The following is a 21,344-nucleotide window of genomic DNA, read 5'->3' as shown; positions in this document are numbered from 1 at the left end:
GTTATCTTGATGTAATCTAACTGTCTGCTCCCTCAGCACAAACATTGTAGTATCTGATCTCCTGCCTTGCATTTTGTTGAAAAAAGGTGAATAGTTTAGACCAAAGCTTAAAACTAAAGATGTATGATCTAATTTTTAAAATATTTTTTTCCAGATGATAGAAATATGTTTATTGGTTCTTTGTGTTCAAAACTTTAGCTTACCTGTTGAAATGTAGCTTGGACCAAGTTGGCTGGAAACATGTTGCTGCGGGAAAAAATGGTAATAACTGATCAGTGAGAGGCAGGTCACATATTATTTGGTTTCATTTCACAATGAAATGTCACAAAATACTTGATGTCACAAAATGTAGCTGAGTTCATGTGGAAGGACAGCCAGCTAGCTTGTCTACAGCAACACTTCTGGGGATGCATACTTTAAAAGCAGTAACTGAGAGAAAATGGGAAGGTTTATTAAAAAAAAGCTTAAAGTGTATCAAAGGACGAGACCCATACCAGACGCCAAAAGAGAAAATGTATATCAAATTTTGAGTGCACAGCAAATTAAGCTCAACGTTATTCATAAAGTAATAGTTTAATTTAACCCACTTTTTGTTTAACCTGACTAGCCTCGCCAGATGCTGCACACATCCATCTGGGATTGCTCCATTGGAGATGGATCTCAAACGGAAGTGGGTTAATAAAAAAAATCCTAACATATGATTGGATAAACCACGTGTTTGTCATCTTTACTGATCTGCTACTTCAGCCACTCACATAAAAAAATTAAACCATCGTTTCCACAAACAAAAGCCTTCAGAGCCGGATGTGTGGAGCCGTGTGGAGCTCGGCAGAACTACATCCATCTGGCGAGAGTCAGATTCATGTCTGGAATATTAATCCAGACATGAATGTGTAAAGGGAGCTAGAAATTAGGGTGATGAAAAGTAGACCTTCCAACCACACAGACTACCGTGAAAGATAAATAGTTAAAATACCAGTGGAAAGAAGCCAACCTCTGCAAAACATTTATAAGTAGGGTTTCAATGCTGTGATGCCAGCAAAAACGTTTTCAAAGGTTATTAGGAAGGATATATATAATAAAAAATTTAAATAACAAAAGAGTAATTATCATTTTAATATTCATACATCTTTTAAATTGTTTTGTCTTTATAGAGATGTCTATCTCATTACTAACAGACAGTGTGAGGGGTCAATGATCTGTCAGGGATATGAATAATTTTGGCCTTAACTGTGGTTGGGTTAGAAACGTGAACATTTTGTGGTTTTATTTATTGCTAGGGGTTACCTGTCAAGATGTTGATTGAATTTGAGGATGCAGAACTCTTCTGTACCCTATATCTCAGTAAGCCCTGATTCAGGATGCACCTAGACTCCCTAGCAATTTGCCAATTATTGCTTCAATTTCTGAAACTTTGCTATAAATCATATTTAGTCTTTTTTAAGACACCGGTCTTATGTCCAGATAAGAGGTACTGGTAGGGTTAGACATTTGGTATGTGGCCCAATAAACAACCTCATCTGTTCCTCTTGAACAAGTAATGAATCTACAGCCACAGAGAAGCTCAACATAATAAAACTGGAATAAGAATAAGAGCAAATTGAAGATTATTTTTAATGACGAAACATTATTTTAAGGCCTAAACAATCTTGGGGAGTCTTGCAGACAGTCACTGACATCCACTGCAAGAAAGATAAGCCCCAATTGGTAATTGCTTAAGACGTTAGCTGTTTACAGAGTACTGCATTGATTCTTGAGAAGTTGAGTGGAAGAAAAAGATGTTCTAATAGAAGATGCACATTTAAAAGGGATAAGCCCATTTATGGATGTTATATAATACTCATATTGTCTAAGAAACTGAATTTTTGGATTTTCATTAGCTTTAAGCTGTAATAATCAAATGACCAACAAATTAATATGTGAAAAATATAACCGTGCGTAATTACTCTGTGTAATTACAATAAATGAAGCATCAAATAGAAGCTTCATATAGAGATAAAAAAATTTAATTACTGAAACAAAGCAAATCTTGACTAACAATTTATAACCATCTGACTTTCTTCACCTGTGTTTAAGTACAACTAACCCATTTTTCAACGTAAACTCATTTGTACATCCAACAAAACAACATTTATTGTACATCAGTGCTGTAAATAAACTGAATTGAACTGAATAATTAGAACTGGTTGTATGTCCCACACCAATGAGGGCTTAAATCATCTGATCTTTTAAAATGCAACATGACTGAGACATAGTGTACAGAAAGCTTAGTGAACAGAAAGGGCGGAGAAAATTAAGGGGTTCTGAAAAAGTCATCATAAAGTCCTCTGAACTGATTTAATCGCTAAGCAAAACAGTAGCCTCTCCTGTGTTTAAGACAGAGGGAAGCTGGGTAATAAGCCACTGTGAGCTCAGGGTTTGGAATGATGACTGCACATTTCCATTCATGCTCATTTATATAATGTCGCAGCTCACATTCAAACACACGAGTGCAGAGGGTCAGGCACTTCTGTGAGAGTACAGATATAGCGGACCATGCCTGCACGTTAGATGAAAGCAGTAAAGAAGCTTTGCACAATAAATCCAAAGCACAGCTGTGCTCTGTAAACACACACACACTCACATACACACACGGAGCTTCCTGCCTGTTATAGACCAAGCTTCACCACTGCACATGATCAGTACATAGCTGGATTTATGAGCTTGGCCAGTTTATAACCCTCTTTTTTTTTTAATTCCTGCCGAATGCAAGTCCAAATAAAATGTATTTTTATTCTGGTTTGTGTAGAAAAACACCTTGAAGCTAAAATTCCTAAATAACCATTAATCTCTTTTTATGACATAAACATAAATAAAACATAATAAATAATAAAAATAAAAACATAAATAATCTAATTAATACACTGGGCCACAAGCCGTGCAATAATCCTGAAGTTGTGACTTCTGCTGCTATCACCACCTGAACATATGTCAGTACACATGTATGTATGTATGTATGTATGTACAAATGTATGCATGTATGTATATGCACATATATACGTGTAGGTACGTATGTATGTAGGCATATATATATGTATATATGTATATATGTTTATATTTACATATAGATCACTATGTATGTAAATAAGACATCATATGCTTATTCCTATTTCTTTTTGTATTTTTTCGTATCCTTTTTGATCCATTGTATATATGAGGATTCACTGTATATAACTGAATGCACCTTTCCTACTCTGCACCTTCTTGTATGAACCGATGTGGCAAGTGAATTTCTCCATTGTGAGATCAATAAAGCCTATCTTATCTTATCTTAAACTGCTATCTGTTTTTGTGAACATTTTCAACAATTTTATTTCAATTCCTTCAGATCTCCAGATCACAAATGTGCTTTGCGGGCTGTTGGCTTTAGTCCACTGTCTGAATGACATGGCCCGTGTTTTTTCTCAGCCGGCCTGACCCAGGTTTACCTCCAAGACAACCGCCAGACTTCAACATCACTAATTAGCTTGGCACAGTAACCCAGTAGCACGTAAGGCTACAGGCCCACTCCAGTCCTAACAGAGCAGGATGGTTCTCATGAGAGCAAAATGCAGTTTTCTTTTTTTTTTTTAGATATATATTTTTCCATGTGCCCAACTACTCATTCAAATGTAATTTATTCCTAAATGTTTAGTTTGTATTTAAAAATGCACAAGACTTTATAGAAGATCCAGCTCCACCAAGTGTAACAAACTTCACTGTCTTCTGAAGAAAATCACACGCACAGCGTGGTGCTGCCACCGCCTTGTTTCGCAGTGGGGGAGAGGTGTCTGGGGTTGTGGAGTGTTAATTTTCTTCTTCCAGAAAGGCCAGATTTGTGAGATGAACAACTTAACACTAGTCCTGTCGAGAAATTGTCCCAGCTGTGGCTCTCTGCGGTTCCAGGGTTTCCATCGTTCTCTTGGCTGACTTTTTGATCAAGGCTCTCCCTGCAAGGCCTGTCACTTTAAGTGGATGGCCACATCGAGTGTGAAAAAGCTCCCAAAGTTAAGGCAGTATCTATAGTTCTACAACATGCCGTGTTATCTCCTGCTGTGATGATGAAGTCTCACGTCAACCACATGACATGACCATTTCACGATGACAGCCTTTTACCGTATGAGGTCCAGCAGAGCATCGGCAGAACTGGTCATCGGCTTCTTGCTGTCCTCAGAGTCCTCCTTCTGGGCGGCACCGCCCGGATGTATGATGTAAACCATGAGGATGCCTACTACCACGGCAACAAAGGTGGTCCACAAGTAGTAGGAAATGGTCATGATGCCCAAGCGACTTGAGCACTTGGCGTCCAGGGCAGCCAGACCTGACATCAAACTGAAGTGCAGGGGGAAAACGGGGGCACAAAAGGTCAAGAGAGAAAGAGAGAGAGGGAAACAGAAAAGAGGAGAAAGTTATTACACATGGCAAGCTTGGAATAAACTGCTTTCCCAGGAGCTATGCACTTTTTTCTTCACTGTCAAAGAGAATACTTTGAAATAAAATGAGTTTTCCTGCAAAGAGAGATAAGCAGAAGCAAGAAAGCTCAGTTATGTTTGAAATGTTCAACTAACTCATTGTGTCCTGTGACAAAACCGTTCACACATGCTGGTATTTAACAACGTTACATTTCCACCATAATTATGCTACATACTTGATGCGTTCCTAAAGGCAGGCCTTTCATAACCACTTTCAGCGTCTGACTGTGCAACTTAGAAATGATTGCAGCACTTAACAAAACTGAATGTGCCTCTTTGAAAGGCAAAGCAAGTTAGATTTATTTGTATAGCACATTTCAGCAACATGACAGTACAAAGTCCTTTACATGATCAAAACATAAAAAGAAGTATATATTGAATTGGAATAATGAAAGAAAGGAAAGAAAAGTTGGACTACAGACTGAAATAAATTACGTTTTAGTTAAGGTTTCTAACCTTGATTTAAAAGGACTTTGGGTAGCATTCTTTCAGTTTTTAGGCAGATTGTTCCAGATAAGTGGAACATAAGTGCTAAACCTAAACCTAAATGCTGCTTCTTTGTGTTTAGTTCTGGTTCTAGGTCTGCAGAGTAAACCTGAGCCAGAAGACCTGAGTGGTCTGAAGGGTTGATACACTGATAACAAGTCTGTGATGTATTTAGGTGCTAAGCCATTCATGGATTTATGAACTAACAGAAGTATTTTAAAGTCTATTCTGTGAGATACAGGGAGTCAGTGTAAGTACTTTAGAACTGGAGTGATGTTCTCTACTTTCTTAGTCTTAGTGAGGACGGTTGGAGTAGCGTTCTAGATCAACCTGAGGCTGTCTGATTGACATTTTTGGCAGACCTGTGAAAACACAGTTGCAATACTCAATTTGACTAACGATATAGGCAAGAATGAGTTTTTCAAGGTATTGCTTGGACATTGGTCCTTTAATCAGGTGATAGAAGGCCGACTTTGTAATTGTCTATATGTGCCTCTGAATGTTAAGCTCCATCACTACACACATATCTCAGGTTTCCTGCTGTAATACCTGAAGACTCTTGATTGCTCCTCATTTGGTCAAAAATAGCGACTTAAGTTTTGTTTTCAACTGAAGAAACTGATGGCACATCCACACATTCATCTCTTGAATGCATCTACTCAGCACCTACACAGTTATCCAATTCATCTTGTTATAATTTGAGGCAGGGGGAGCAGGTAGATATTAAATAGGAGGGGCTCCAATATGGAACCTTTGGCAACCCCACAAGTGAGTTTTATCTGCTCTGATGTAAAGTTAGCTACTGACACACATGATTATCTGCCTTTCAAGAGAGGCTCAAAGCGGTCAAGACAGATCCACGCAGTTCTCCAGTCAGTCCAGTAATAAACCATGATGAACAGTGTCGATTGCTTTGCTGAGGTCCAATAATACCAGCACTGTGATTCTTCTACGGTCTTAATTTGTCCGGAGTTTCATTGAACACCTGGACAAGTGCAGTCTTAGTACTGTGGTGAGCAAGGAAACCTGACTGATGGTGACGAGTTGGCATACAGACAGGAAGTGTATCAGGTGGTCCACTGCTGCAGTCAGAACCACCGGGGGCCTAACTCTCTCAAGACTGTCAGGGACTTGTACAGGTCTAGGGTCAGGAAAAAGACCGCCATCATCTCTGTAGACCCCACACATCCTGCACACAGACTGCACACAGACATTTACCTTCAGGCTGACCCTACAGGATGATATTTGCAAAATCCAGAGGCCACAGAGACAGTTTTGCCCCCCAGACTGTCAACCTGATGAACACAACATGCCAGCTACAATGCTGAGGAACAGAATAGGCATTAGGGGTACTTTTCTACCTATCCATGCTTGGCAAAACAGTAGACAATTATAAATAGGACTGCAACCATTATTTAGCCAATTGTTTAATCTCTGTACTATTTTTTGATTAACTGATTAATAATCAAACAGCAAAAAAGGGATTTTTTTATTACACAACCAGATGAAGCCTTAAACTATACCACTTGAAGAGTTCTGTGTAAAGCATATTTACAAACATAGATGGGTTTACATCTTAGGAAGGACAGACAGACAGACAGACAGACAGACAGACAGACAGACAGACAGACAGACAGACAGACAGACAGATAGATAGATAGATAGATAGATAGATAGATAGATAGATAGATAGATAGATAGATAGATAGATAGATAGATAGATAGATAGATAGATAGATAGATAGTATAGTCCTAGCTTAATTACTGCTCTGAGTGAGTGGCTCTTTCAGCAAATTACATATTAGAAAGTCTGTGGACTCCAGTTAATTTGATTCAATTAATAAATTAGTTGGCAATTATTTCAGTAATCAATTAATTACTATTAATTCGATTAATTGTTTAAGCCCTTGTAAGTGTACTGTACGTCTACAACTCATAACCTCCCCCTTTTCTTTCTTTCTACATAAAAAAATAAAAACATTCTGTTTTTATATTGTATACCAAATGTCTGTAACGCTATATATGTTGAAACCAAAGTGAAATTCCTTGATTGTGCACATAATCATGGCCTAATAACGCTGATTCTTATTTAAAAAAAACAAACAAACAAACAAAAAAACAAACATTTAAACCAAGGAGAGCTCCTCTATTTACAGGCTAAAAAAAGATGCAAAAACCCTTTTAACAAAAAGATCTGGAAAAAAATTAAAGTGTGGAAAGACTACCAGTCAAATCTAACACAGCTTGACCAGATGACAATGGACCAAAGTATATGCAGCCTATCTTCCACGGTTATTGGGCAAAAGGCAGGGTACACCCATCACCAGTCCATCACAAAGAAACAGAAAGACACACAGGCCTAGCATGCATGCACACACTCACACGTAGGGAAATGTGGAGAGACTAGTTAACCCAACAGTCATGGTTTTGGATTGGTTTTGGGGGGAAAGTCACAGTAACCAGAAAGAACCCACATATGCAAACTCAAAGCAGACATACCCCAGGCTGGAAATTGAACCCAGGACCTTCTAGCTGCAATTGTTTCAACTCTACGTAATATTCAGCTGAAGCAATAATGACAAGCGAAGCCTGATTTATTGGCAACATGGATTAAACAGCAAAGGTACCATAAAACTTATGTTAGTTCCAAGTTATTCCAAAGATACATCTGTTTTTTTGTGGGAGGGTCCCACCAAATTTGTCCACAACTGTATCCATGCGCCGTCTGTTGAGCTGGTGTGACAAGATTATCTATCCATCAGAGCATAATCTGCTTCCACTTGGCAAGTATTCTCATGAATATGTTCACTGGGTCAGGACTTTATGGGTTTTCACAGAGTAAGGAGGTTACACACCAATCAAAGGCAAATATGTAACCTTATCACAGCGTAACTAGCTTCTACACTGACATTTTTCCAACATAGAAACATCAGTACTGAAAGCAATGTCAGTCATTCAGGTCCAATTACCACTGAAGATAGATAATTATTGTTAAAGAAATGCAACAATGATGCATCAGATAATTCATAACAAACCACAATCTCCTCATAGTTCTGAAAATTCTGCATTGTGCTCATAACAGGGGCTTGAACCGGCAACCCACCTGTTGGGTGGACAAACTCCTAGCTCTTTGTGTCACTGTCACCCCACTGGTAACATCCTACTGCTGCAAATATATTCACTCAGTTGGCAACTTTTTCATGATTTGTTGCCTGGAATTAAAGAGTGTGTGCACAGTTTCATTCATGGAACATGCCCAGAACTTTTTTTTGTGATGCAGGCTACAAGGCAAGGCAAGGCAAGGCAAGGCAAATTTATTTATATAGCACAATTTAGTACAGAGACAATGCAAAGTGCTTTACATGATTAAAATATAGGAAAATAAAACCAAATAAAAGCAAGTAGGAATAAAATGTAGAAACAAAAATAGAACATTAAAAACAGCTGGACTACAAAGTTGAACTAGTGATGTTTCAGTAAAACAGTTTAACTAGAACAATTAGTCCTAAACAAATGTGTTATTAATCTTAATTTAAAGGAACTCAGGCTTTGAGCACTTTTACAGTTTTCTGGAAGTTTGTTCCAGATAAGTGGAGCATAGGAACTAAATGCTGCTTCTCCGTGTTTGGTTCTGGTTCTAGGTATGCAGAGCAGGCTGGAGCCAGAAGACCTGAGTGGTCTGGATGGTTGATACACTGATAACAAGTCCGTGATGTATTTAGGTGCTAAACCATTTTATATTTTTTTAGACTAACAGAAGTATTTTAAAGTCTATTCTCTGAGATACAGGGAGCCAGTGTAAGGACTTTAGAACTGGTGTGATGTGCTCTACTTTCTTAGTCTTAGTGAGGACGCGGGCTATATGGCAATTTTCAGTTTTTAATTAAAAAATTTTTTTTTCTTCTTTCATATTATCAAGTTTGACTATGTTGTGTAGATCCATCACATAAAATGAGATTTAAAAGATTTAAGTTACATGTTGGAATGTAACTAAATAGGTTAAAAGCCAAGGGGTAAATACATTTGCAAGGCACTGTATATTAAACCTTCATTAGAAAGGTGCAAAATGAAGTCTTTATACTGATGACACAGTATAAAGACTTCATTTATTCTCCCGTTCAAAGTCTACAGACATCATTAATTACTCTTCATGATGCTTCCATGATTTAAATCTGGCTCTAAATTGTTTTAAGACCTGATGGTTGTTGTTTACAAATGTAGGAACATTCATTTTAAAAGTAGAGGTATCCTTTCAGTTGAGAGGAGTTCAATCTACTATATTAAATTTTCAATACTGATACAGTAATTGCATTCTCTCTTTACAAGAAAACCAGTCCTAACTGGTCCTAATCTATTTCCTCCTCTGTCTTAGACTGTGGTGATGTCATTCACGGGAGATCAGCTGATTCTAACCTCCAGATGTTGTGTATCACTCTGTTTAAGCTTTGTCTGCTGTGTATTATGTAAAAACTGTTCAACGTGCTCTTAAAGAAGAAAACACTTATTGACTCCCAAAGCCCATTCTACAAAAGCTTGCTCCGTATCTGTTAGCTGTGCTGTCCTGGAACGCTCAGAACGTTTTATCCATGTTGTGTCCGCCTGTGATCCATTCAGTGATGACCTGTGATATTTGGGCCAGTCACATGGAACATCCAGATAAACAATTAAAACAAGATTGCTAAAGCATATTTGTTAGCCCTGATGAACATAAGTAAATTTCTATCTAGTCTCAGTGACGTATATTAAATATTGACCTGGCTTTACTTGAATTTTGGTTGTACCATCGCTGCTTCCATAGCATTTCAGCAGAAATGTAGTTAACTGCTAAATGCATCTGATTAATTTGTCATCAATAGATGTGACCACCTCTTCTTAAAAGCAGGAGCTTTGGCAGTTTAGACAACATCAAGGATGACCTTAACGTAGCAATTATTACCGTCAATCAGTCTGGGAAGGGTTGCTACAATGAAAAGTTGCCTAAGAAATGTACCTCGAGTTGAGACTTTGCAATGCTCAAATAAATATTTGATTCTGACAAAGTGTAAAACATAGCTTTCTCGTTTGTTCTTTAATTTCTTTGGATCAGGGCATGATTTGTTGCTCCGTGAAATCTTTTAGCCTTGCTCAGGTGGTCCGATTGTTTCTGTTTAGGTGATTTCTTGATTCCACAGGTCGGGCAGTAATTAGGCCCTGAGTGTGGCTTGGGGAATTGAACCAAAAATGTGGTAAACCCTGGTGACTTCTGATTTAACAAGGCTGGCATCCATCTTTTCACACAGGGCCTGATCGGTTTGGAGAGCTTTCCTTCCTAAATAAATAAATAATTACTTATTGTTCTGGTTCTCCAGTCTGACATTAAGTTTTGTGATTATCCGAAACATTGAAGTTTAAAGAACGAAAACAGAAGAAATTTGTTACGAGGCAAATACTTTTTGACAGAATTTTGCCTTTTGGAGGTTTAAAACAATTTTTTTCATCATTTAAGTTTTGCGTTTTACATTTCGGGCTAAAACGTTCTCATTCTTTCAGAACTCCGGGGTTTGGCTGTCACTCGAACGCAGCCAACAGCAAAATCATTGTCAACACTGCTCATATAAAACACAGAATTGAACATGATGACTTGCTGTATCATCCAGACACAATTAAAATGTCCTGGGCTGAACGTTAGGATCAGACAGGATTTACATATAATCATAGATTGATGCACAGATTGTGAGAATAACCTTTTCGCCCTCTGGTATTCTGGACAACAAGAGGGGCAGCGGCAACAGCCATGGCACTCTCCCTCAGCCTGGCCGGGTAAGATAAGCTCCGGCAGAAAAACTCCACCGTTCTGCTGTAGGTCAGACTGAGGCGACCAACGCAGCCGTAAAATGTGACGTAACACACCCAAATGATCTGGATCAGATTTCTATCGAGCACAGGTGACATATTAACTTTTTAACCAAATAAAGGGGGGCAAGAAAAGGTGGAGCAGCGGATCAACTAATGAGAGGCAGTGTAGCCCCCCGGCAGTGAATAAAGTGGAGAATTATGAACCAAAGTTAATTAACGAATTGCTGCATTCATGTCCTCCTAATTACCTCACTGAGCCCAACAGCATCAACAGCACAGCACTATGCACAGTCTGAATGTGAAGTCAAATGTATGAACTTTTGCGCATTTGATCATAATAAAAGTCATCTGGTCCTCGCTGTGACCCGATCCTACTAAGCAGGTTCTACATACATTAGATTTTGTCTGAACATTTCAACTCATGGTGTTAAAAATCACAGCAAGCGTCATCATGTCAACGCAACACAAGGCAGACTGACCCAATACATACACAGGGATGTATAATCAGCTTCAAGCTACAAAATCCAAATATTAAGACAGATTAAAACTCACTTACATGCAGTCAAATTTTCATTTAAAATGCCTATTGGTAAAAATCTAGTATCTTTCTTTATGTACTTATTTATATACTATTTTCTTGACTCACAGGTGTTTGTGGCTGCTCTCATGGTACCACGATGTATGTGATACCACACACTGTGGTACATTTGTACTAGGTACGCTTTAAATATTTCTAACCAGTCTACAAACTGTGGATTTAGCTAAAGTATGCAAATGAGTGTCAAGAAAGCATATGAGCTGAACTTTAGTTTGCGTCTGTCTGATACGTTATGTCAAATCAAATCTAAGTCATGTTATAATTTATGTGAGGTGTAAAAACCAGAAGACTGATTGTGGAAAATGAATCCAAACGTGCTCCAACAAAGTGATTGTCTTTGCAACCAGGTTATTGGTGTTTTTTTTTATTCCTTTCTTTATTTTCATCTACAGAATTGTTTGTTTTTCCCCCGAACTGCACAAGCTAAGAACACATTATTGTAATTATGTCAAATTGATTTTGGAAACAAGTTTGTAATGCTTAATCAGAGTCTGATTTTCCTCCCACACCGCCATGAAGATAGCTGGGGTGAGAGAAGAAGAAGAAGGAGCAGAAGACAGGGTGAGAGGGAGACACATGACTCGCTGTGTGGGCTTTTCCCTTTCAGGGGTAAAAACCTGGCACTTTATCAGGGATGTGTGCACTTTTGACAGCAAGTCACGTTCACCTTCTGGTTGTTACAGTTATGGTTGATTTTTTGATTATTGATTTTAAGACACACTCGCTTGGGAGCCAAGAGAGCTGTTTTTAACACACCCTCTAAAAATAGCCAAAATTCCCTGCAAATTATAATTTATTGGCAAAACAGGGATGGGAACATGACAAGCAGCAGACGAGAGCAGTGGCAGCAGAGAATCTGCTAAGGAGGGAGAGGACACCAGCAGTATAGGGGAGGAAACAGAGGAGAAGGCAGGGGAGAGACGTTAACAGGTGGCCGACATGACGGTGACTTAGACGAGGGAGGACAATGATGTGACAGAGACAGGAGGAAAACAGAACCAAACAAGAGTATGAAAACCACAACAGAGAGCCTCTATGACTAAATGAGCCCACAATTGTCTGAACTGAAGACAGATGACAAGCAGGCAGAAAATAAAGATTTTACAGAAACAAGAATGAACTAACAAAATCCATAATCATCAGAACACTAAACTAAGATAAGAAACAAGAAGGAGGAGGCTGAATCTGCAGACTAAATAGACAACACTAGAAAGTGAAAGACTTACAGGCTGCACGACCCCCAGAAATCTAGAAATAGGCAAAGGACTGAGGATCGTGACCCCCCATAACAGCTGTATTTACTTATTTATATGGAGATCAAACTGCAAATAGGTGGACGGTAATTATGTGACTTTGGACTGGGTTTCACACCGGGACAAACGGTGAGCGCATTTACCACAAAAAAACAGTTATAATTTCCCTTTCACAATCTTATATCACCAAATACGTTCAAATATCCTAATTCCTTTGGCAAGGCTCTGTGACCAAGAATACCTGCAGCCGGGAGCCCTGAAGCCGGGCGGGATTACAGCGTGTCACCTGCCACGGCCAGCCTCCTTGACCGCGCCGTGCGGGGCACATGCACGGCCGATCTGCCACAAGAGTTCAGGGCCATATGGAGCTTAGAGCCCTCCCTGCTCCACCTTTGCCGAGCAAGAGCATTAGAGTAATCCCACATCCAGATGAAAGAGAGACAGCCGCCGCTCCTTGGAAGAGGGTCATCCTTGACATCCAGCCTTGACACCCCTGGCCTTTGCTTTAGCAGCTCTGATAATTATAGGTCACACGAACGCTCTACTTAGTGCCTGCTTCTAAATTTGGTCTCGCGGTTTTATTTCAGGTTCCTAGTTGGAACACCGTAACAATTTATCAGATGGGGAAATTCACAGGAGTTCCCACAGCTGAAGGGGCCTCACTCACATCCACTGTATGTCATCATTAGGTGATGAAAACCATGTAGCTATTGCCTTTTCAAACAGGTCTATGCCACACTGTGACTCATCACAAACCTCGTACAAAGAAGTACGGCAGTCCACAAAAACACCCTCGTGGAAAAGACTACTGTTTGAATACAGTCTATTTCAGGTTTTGCCAGCATTCATTAAAATTGACATAATAGCATAATGGAGTAAAGAGCCTCATGACACACTCCCCTCCTGACGCAAACCTGGTTGCTTCGTGCCCATCAATAAAATAAGTGTGTTCCGCTTTTGGGGAAGATAGATCAAGTTTAATTCTGGCTCCGTTTTTGTCCTTGTTTATCAGATGTTCTTCGACCTTCGCTGGGGGAACGGCAGGTTTCTGAGCAGCGGGCTGAGTCAGGAAGAGGAATTCTCATGCTGTTTATCCGGTCTCTCTGTACGCTGAGATTAAGAAAACCAATTTTCAATAAACCTCTTGTTCATCCAACTCTGCTTCCTGACCTACCAAGCAAACCAATTGCTGTATGAATCATGCAGCTGAGGTCTTAGCTGTAGATTTACTTTTCTCTGCTGATCAGGACCAAGGGCTGGAGCTGGAGCTATAGGGGAATTCTCCCCGTAAAGCTTGGCTAGAAAAGTCTATGACAAGTTTTTAGAGCATAAAATAGGTGATCTTTGGGCTGCAGAGATAAGGTCTATCACACGGCCTGCTGAAAAAAAATTATCAAAATAACTCAAATTTATCACCATATCGTTGTTAGGAGCCCGTGTTGAGATAAAATACGTCTTTTGCAAGACAAAACATGATTTTTAAAATGTATATGACTATGTAATAACTGCACAGTTGGTGGCATGATTTCCATGCAGGAATATGGTCCTAGGTTTGAATCCCAGCCTGGGGTCTTTCTGCATGGAGTTTGCATGTTCTCCCTCTGAATGCATGCCTTCTCTCCGGGTACTCCAGCTTCCTCCCACTGTCATAAAACAGGACTGTGTGCATACATGGTTGTTTGTCATTTATGTCACGCCTGAGTTGAGTGTTTTCTAGCAGGAAAAAACACTGCTTTTTGTCTATTTGCAAACTCCTATTACTAGCGACACGAGGCAAACAATATATTTCTCTCTATTCTTTATATGTTCAAACACAGAAAAAGTGTAAACAAATACATATTTTTACAACACCATGTGTGCCACTGCTAGAGAGAGGTACAACCAATCGCGGTTTGAAGAGCTGATAAACCGTTTTCATGGGCCACTATAACTATGTTCTACATGCATGGCGGCCATATTTTAAAATAAACTCACTTTTCTGTTCAGAACTCTTACTTTAAAGATCATTCATGATATACTTTCAACAGTGAACTCTGCAAATCCAACTTCTGAGCCCACAATGAGAGCACGGTTTACACTTCTCTTTCATGAAAGAGTTTACTTATAGTAGCTACAGCTTTTTAAAGCAGGGCTTAAGACAAAAGCAGACATCTACCATGTTAAAACAACTCTTGTTTCAAAAGGTCACAGTATAATGTAAATACAATTTTACTAACCCCTTAGCCTCTGTCTTGTGTGTATTAAATGGTTATAATACAGACATCTGTAGTTAAATGCAAACAAGACATTTTCATGGTCCATAACAGTAACCTGCGTAATGAAAATTGTGTACTGTCAAACAAAACCTGAACATGAATCTGGACTGAGTAACTATCTGCTAAATAATGAAAGCCTTTAAAAAACATATATAAAATATTAGAGCGACTGAAAGTCACTATGTTTATCTTTTACACTGACTACCTTTGTCAATAAATTGTAGCCTTTTTCTGGATCTGCTCAACATGTCCGGCTTTGCAATGCAATTTTACTTCGGAAGGTCGTTGCTACTGACTGTGACCTACCAAAATTTTCATTGTACAGTACATACACTACCAGTCAAGAGTTTGGACTCGCCTTGTCATTCAAAGGTCTGTCTTTTATTACTACCTCTGGGAACTCCTTCAAGACTGTTGGAAAACCATTTCAGGTGACCAACCTCGTGATCGTGAGAAGGCCAAGAGTGCAGTAATCAAAACAGGTTGGTAGAGTAAACATTTCATCATAAACCTCAGGGAAACTCAGAGGTTTAAACAGTAGTGTTACTTTAAACTGCTGTGGACTTGTTTAAAGTTGCAGAAATATGCTTTAAGCTAGGCTGAGGCACGGCTGATACGTGAAAAACCAGTCCCATCAAACTGAAGAGTAAAAGAGGGCAGGTAAGATACTGTTTGTTTAAAAGAAGCTCACTTCAAGTAATCTGAACTATAATAAAGGGGGAAATATGTTGCAAAATCCACTTTTTTTTGGCACTTAAATACATTTGTGCATTTTGAGTCTCTGAGAATGCAGAAAATTAGAAGATTAGGTATTTTTACATTCTGTTTGGTTCACATTTTTCATGTGTTATGTTTTTAGAATAATAATTTCACAGTACTTACTGCTGAAGTTCTAAATAAGGTTATGGATTTCCTGCTTAACAATTTTGCAAATCTGCTCTTTCAATGTTTTTGGTTAAATTTTGTTGTCCAAGCTCAAGGTCGCCGAAGCTACAAGTGGATAAGTGAAAATCTTCAGTTTTCGGATGTATTAACCAACACAATTCATTACATGTCCTTCAGCCGAACAGGATGGGTGGAACGCTTTGCCACCTGGAGGGGGGGGCAGAGTGTGAAGTGCCTCGTTTAGATTTAAAGAGACCACACAAAGAGGGGCTGTGGGTCAACAACACCGAGGCATTCAGACCACAGCATTGCAGTTGCACTTTATATAGACCACAACTGGATAACATTTCAATGGGAAAAGGAAGGCATTGAAAAGCACATGTCCCTTTGAAGTATAGTTCCACTGACTCCAAAGTTATACCAAGAATGGCTATTCTCAGCTAAGAAACCCTGTTAAAGCCAGCTAAAGTGACTTTTAGCTCCGGTGGAGTTAATGTTGAAGAAATGTGACCATTTACCTTACCTTTGATTTGCTAAGCTAGTTTCACCAACACAATGTGAACTTGGTTTATTTGTCCACAGATCTATAGGAATCCCTAGGAAGCATAGGAGTAGTATGGTGGTAAGAATTCTCTTTGCAAGCTGTTTTTTTACAAAAGGTCTCGAAGCAACCTGAAACCACGCTATGATCCCTTTTTATATAAGCCTTAGCATATGGTTTAAATCTTTAGGCCCTGGGTGAGAGCCTTGGGCAGGTTCCTCACTTACATCAATACATCTAATTCTACTATTTTTTTGTCTCCTTGTCACTTTTTGCTGTTGTAGCCAGTTGTTCATGTAGGCTTACTAGGTTTGCAAGGCGGGCTTCATGCCTATCTCAACAGTCAACAGAGATGACACTTTCAATAGTTGCCTGGCAACAGGACCCATACAGAAACACATGACGCAAACTCTAATGCAGGATAACACGTCTGTTTACAAGCAGCTGAAATGAACGTCCTTTGCAGAGTAGCGAGGTTCCCCAAAATCAGCCAATATGAGCTGGAGAGGATTGCAGGGGGAAAGGGGTTCATTTTAAGTGCAGGGGTTAGGGGGTCTCAACGAGAAAGATTTCAATTAATGATAAGAAGGTCTAGACCAGGAGAAGTAGTTTACCTTTGGCATTAGGGTGTCTAACCATGTGGGGTTTTCGTCTTAACCATATGTGCCTAATTAACAAATAAACATTATGCTTAAAAGATTTTGAGGGCACTTGGTGCTACTTTAGTCTTATGAAACACCTTTGTCTTTGTTAGTTTGATATAACTTGATTTTATGAGGTTTTTGGTTAATGAAAGCAAGGCGAAAACTACGATCCATGTGGATGTGCTTACTTCTAGGTCTCTAATCCCATGTGCTAATTTACCCAACCATACCTAGCACGGCAGACCTTTTAAGTGCATAGCATGCCTGTTCAGTCAAATTGAAGCCCGGACTTTGACTAGGCCACTCCAAAACTTCCCAAATGTATTGAGGATCATCATTATGTTTGTTGTCAAATGTGAGATGCACAAAATGGAGCTTTCCCACCAAGGACTGTTTCCCCAGTATCTTTCTTATCGCTGCATCACAAACACTGATCTTAACAGGAAAATATGACACCTGCTGTGCTGTAGATGTCATTATGGGTTCAGTTGTGACTTCATAGGTGACTTGTCAATGCATTATTTCTGAGAAGGTTTTCTGCATTCTTTAACTGTGGCTGTATTTGAAAGAATGGAGAGAACAAGTGGCTACGTGGAGTTCCAAAGCCATCATTATAATTCTTTTCAGACAGATATTGCTTTTGTTCGATGATCAACATGTTGTTACACCTCTGGATCAACTAAAAGGTCATGGGAATACAGTGATCAATAAGGAGGGATTGGGGATTTCAGAACAGGTTAATGTAAAATATAAAGACAGCTGTGTGTTCGGCCTGATTTAACCTTGTTTTTAAACAGAGCTATTGAAAAAAAGCTGGCGGCAAAAAAAAAAAAATGGGAAATACAATCCAAACCAGCTGTGAAGTATTTTTTCATCAAATTGAGTGAAGTAAACTTGATTGAGGTCATCAGTGAGCTTCTGCTGCAGTTTTAGTAAAAAGCATGTATGAATGGGAATTGGATATTTAATCCCTTTACAAAACTGATTACAAGGGCACAGGGTGTTTTTATAACACCACTATTTTAGTAGGACAGTCTTGCAAATATTTAGTCACACAAATAAATATTGTATCACATTAAAAAACTTAAATAAAATCAAGGCATTGTGCTCTAGTCAAAATAACATTAACTCAGGGGCGGTGCTAGCCATTTGCGTGCCCTAAGTGCAAATGCTTTGTGGTACCCCCCCCCCCCCCAACCACACAGAGAGAATGAGAACATTAATACAGTATTTATTTATTCCTTCTTGATTAAAAGAAAAAAAAGAATGGTGGACACCACATGAAGCAGTCCAAGCGGAGTCCGGTGTCAGCTAAATAGCTCTCATTTGGCCAGGCTGCCTGGCGGAGCAGAGTTTGCTTCTCAACCAAAATTCACAGATTTGCTCAGAAGGCAAGGATGTGATGAAAGAAAAGCAGGGGGTGTCATGATTTTGGGTTTTTGTTTGTGTTGGGACTACTCTGGACTGATTATCTCCATTCACTCCATGCTGCACTCAGCTCAGTCCCCTCCCAGCCACCAGTCAGCGCCATAATCAGATCCACCTGCTGATACCAATCATCTTCAAGTTATTCCACCTGTTGCTCTGTCTACATGTACCTGCCTCAATCATCATCTCCCTGCCAGAACGTCTCGTCTTGTCCCGCTGCCTGCATGTGTCGTTCCCCAGTGTCTTCTTGTCGCGCTGCCTGTTTATTCCTTGGACCTGCTCTCGCCTGTCCTCACTAGTTTGTTTTACTAGTGCTTTTGCACACCGCCTGGTAAAGGTTTCTCCTGGATTCTCTGTGTCTTGCTCTGCCTCACTGGGAAACTCATGATGCAGCTTCTCATCAAGCCTGGTTTTGCATGCATCGCCTGGTCAAATCAGACACTACCTGCATCTCCTGGTCAAGTCTGGTTCTGCCAAACATCACCTGCCTGCATTACTTGGTTAAGTCAATATTCACCTGGTCTCCTGCCCTGCCCTGCCTCTCCCGTCTGCCACCATCACCTGTTTTAAATAAAACTCTTAAATGAATTATCAGGTTCACCATGTGCGTAATCGTTACAAGGGGATTACGCAAACAATTTCCCAATTTTTGTGTATTCAGTCAGCATTTAATACACGGAGCACAATAAGCTGTTAAAATACAATGATGTGCCTGTTTTAAATTTCTTTTAAATTTGATACTAGAGAAAACTAGGTTTTTTAAGAAAATGGCCACTTATCAATTAATTGTTAGTCAACCGATAAGATCAATGAACTTTATATTAACTTATTAATCGATAACCTTCATCTCTAGTACCTATTTATCTATCTGTCGGTCTTTGTAATGCCTATTGGGAAAATTAACAGACAGCAGATTTTAAGAAGGATTAAAACAAGGAAATAAATAAAGTACAATAAATGAAATGTAACAATTTTGGGTAGTGCAATAAAGAACCAGGACTCCCTAAAATTAGCTGTTAGAAAAATGCATATTTTTATTCTGTTTTCACATGTTCTATTTGTTTGATGCAAAACCCCAAAAACATCAAAAAGGCCTGACTGTACAGAGGAGACTGACCCAGATGATCATGACGAGTTTTGTTTTCCTGAGGAATATTCATGAGCAAAAATGTATCAAAACCAAAAATCCTTTGTTTTGCATACACCTTATATTATTTCAGATTCACAGACCTAAACAGCGCTGTTAAGACTAAACAATCTTTAAATTAGGACAGAGGTAAAAGGCTGAACATGGGATCGTTTTCATGCCTTGTTGCTGTTGCGCTTCATTTTTGCATTATTTTTCATGTTTTTCCTGAAGTCTAGCTTCAGTAGTGAATACTCCAATGCTTTGCTACGTCATTTTTTTTTATCAACAACAGCAAAATAAACTCCATAGGTTCTGTAGATTCCTTGTTTCTCTCCCTGTTAGCCGCTACTGAGGGGCGACGCTGCCCACAGCTGCTCCAAATAGGAGAGACAGAAAACGGGACAAAGTGGAGCTGTTTTTCATTTGCTCAAAGGTTCAGTGTCATTTTACTAGTGAATACAGTAACTCCATGTGAAATGGTGCTTTCCTGTGTTTTTATTTGTCCACAACAGTAAAAACCTCCAAAGGTTCTTTTTGACAGCCACTACTGAGGGCCATCCACAGCTCCTCTGAGCGCGCCGAGTAGGAGAGGCGAATAAATGCTTGACTTTTAAGACAGGCCATAGATATAAACACACCAGAATTATTTATTGAGAATGTGAATGCTACTAAATTGGATTTGACATATTCTGCATGGGTAAACAAAAATATTTAACATTTTAATTTAAGATTTAAAGGAATTTGAGAGTTTACTTTGCCAAAGTGCAAACCATAATATTCACTGCTTGATAACATAGTTACAATCTGATACCACAAGTTTAATCTTTGTTGTGTTTGAGCTTGTGTTTGTTCAGCAATAAATCTCAACAAATAATAACCTATTATCAACTGATGCTCTTCATTCTATTAAACTTAATTGCACTCTCACAGATTCCACCAAATCTGTATTGAAATGCAATCAGTGGTGGTGAGATATTTTTGGCAGGAAGAGGGGCAACCTCTGGCCAGCCCAATGCTGACTTTACGGCCCTGTCTGCTGGAGGTCATATTATGACTGACTTTATATCTATATATAAAGTCAGTCATAATATGACTCTCTATCTATCTATCTATCTATCTATCTATCTATCTATCTATCTATCTATCTATCTATCTATCTATCTATCTATCTATCTATCTATCTATCTATCTATCTATCTATCTATCTATCTATCTATCTATCTATCTATCTATCTATCTATCTATCTATCTATCTATCTATCTATCTATCTATCTATGTGTGTGTGTGTATGTGTATATATGTGTGTGTGTGTATATATATATATATATATATATATATATATATATATATATATATATATATATATATATATATATATATAAAATAAACCTCATTATTGTTAATTTATTTTCAGTAATTGTCTATGTCAAAACACAATTTTTAAAGGCCTTCCATGCAAAATGAAAGCATGAGAAGGCTCCAAGCATGGTGGCCATTGATTCAGCATAACACATTCATTGGATAATCTGGTTTCCGCTTTGGTCGGTGCACAGATGGCATTGGGAAAACGGGGACAGACATGTCGTAGGGCCAGAGAGGATATTCACCCCTGGATAAGCCCTACTGTACTGCGCATCATGTCAAGCAGCCGGTCTGTGGATCCCAGCAGGATGCTCCTCCAGAGGAGAGAAGGTGAATATCCTCCGTCTTTCTGGGCCTGCAGCTGGACTGGCATGCATGTTGTCTGACAAAATGATATATTCACACATGTTCCATAAATAAATCTCAAAGTGGAGTGG

The 21,344-nt window shown here is 39.0% G+C and overlaps 1 protein-coding gene across 1 annotated transcript in view; it reads right to left on the bottom strand.

Moving 5' to 3' along the window:
• Positions 1 to 21,344, bottom strand: part of slc1a7a (solute carrier family 1 member 7a) — a 56,634-nt gene that overhangs the window by 17,737 nt on the left and 17,553 nt on the right. The window contains exons 3-4 of the mRNA XM_012861087.3: positions 4,135 to 4,350; positions 204 to 246 (exon numbers count right to left, since the gene is read on the bottom strand). Coding sequence (XP_012716541.2) covers positions 204 to 246; positions 4,135 to 4,350 — 259 coding nt within the window. The remainder of the gene's footprint in view (positions 1 to 203; positions 247 to 4,134; positions 4,351 to 21,344) is intronic.

The sequence above is a fragment of the Fundulus heteroclitus genome, chromosome 6 (assembly GCF_011125445.2).
Source record: "Fundulus heteroclitus isolate FHET01 chromosome 6, MU-UCD_Fhet_4.1, whole genome shotgun sequence".
NCBI classification, from domain to species: Eukaryota; Metazoa; Chordata; class Actinopteri; order Cyprinodontiformes; family Fundulidae; genus Fundulus; species Fundulus heteroclitus.
Note: the sequence above shows the minus strand (reverse complement) of the source record. Positions and strands in the feature narration are given on the sequence as shown.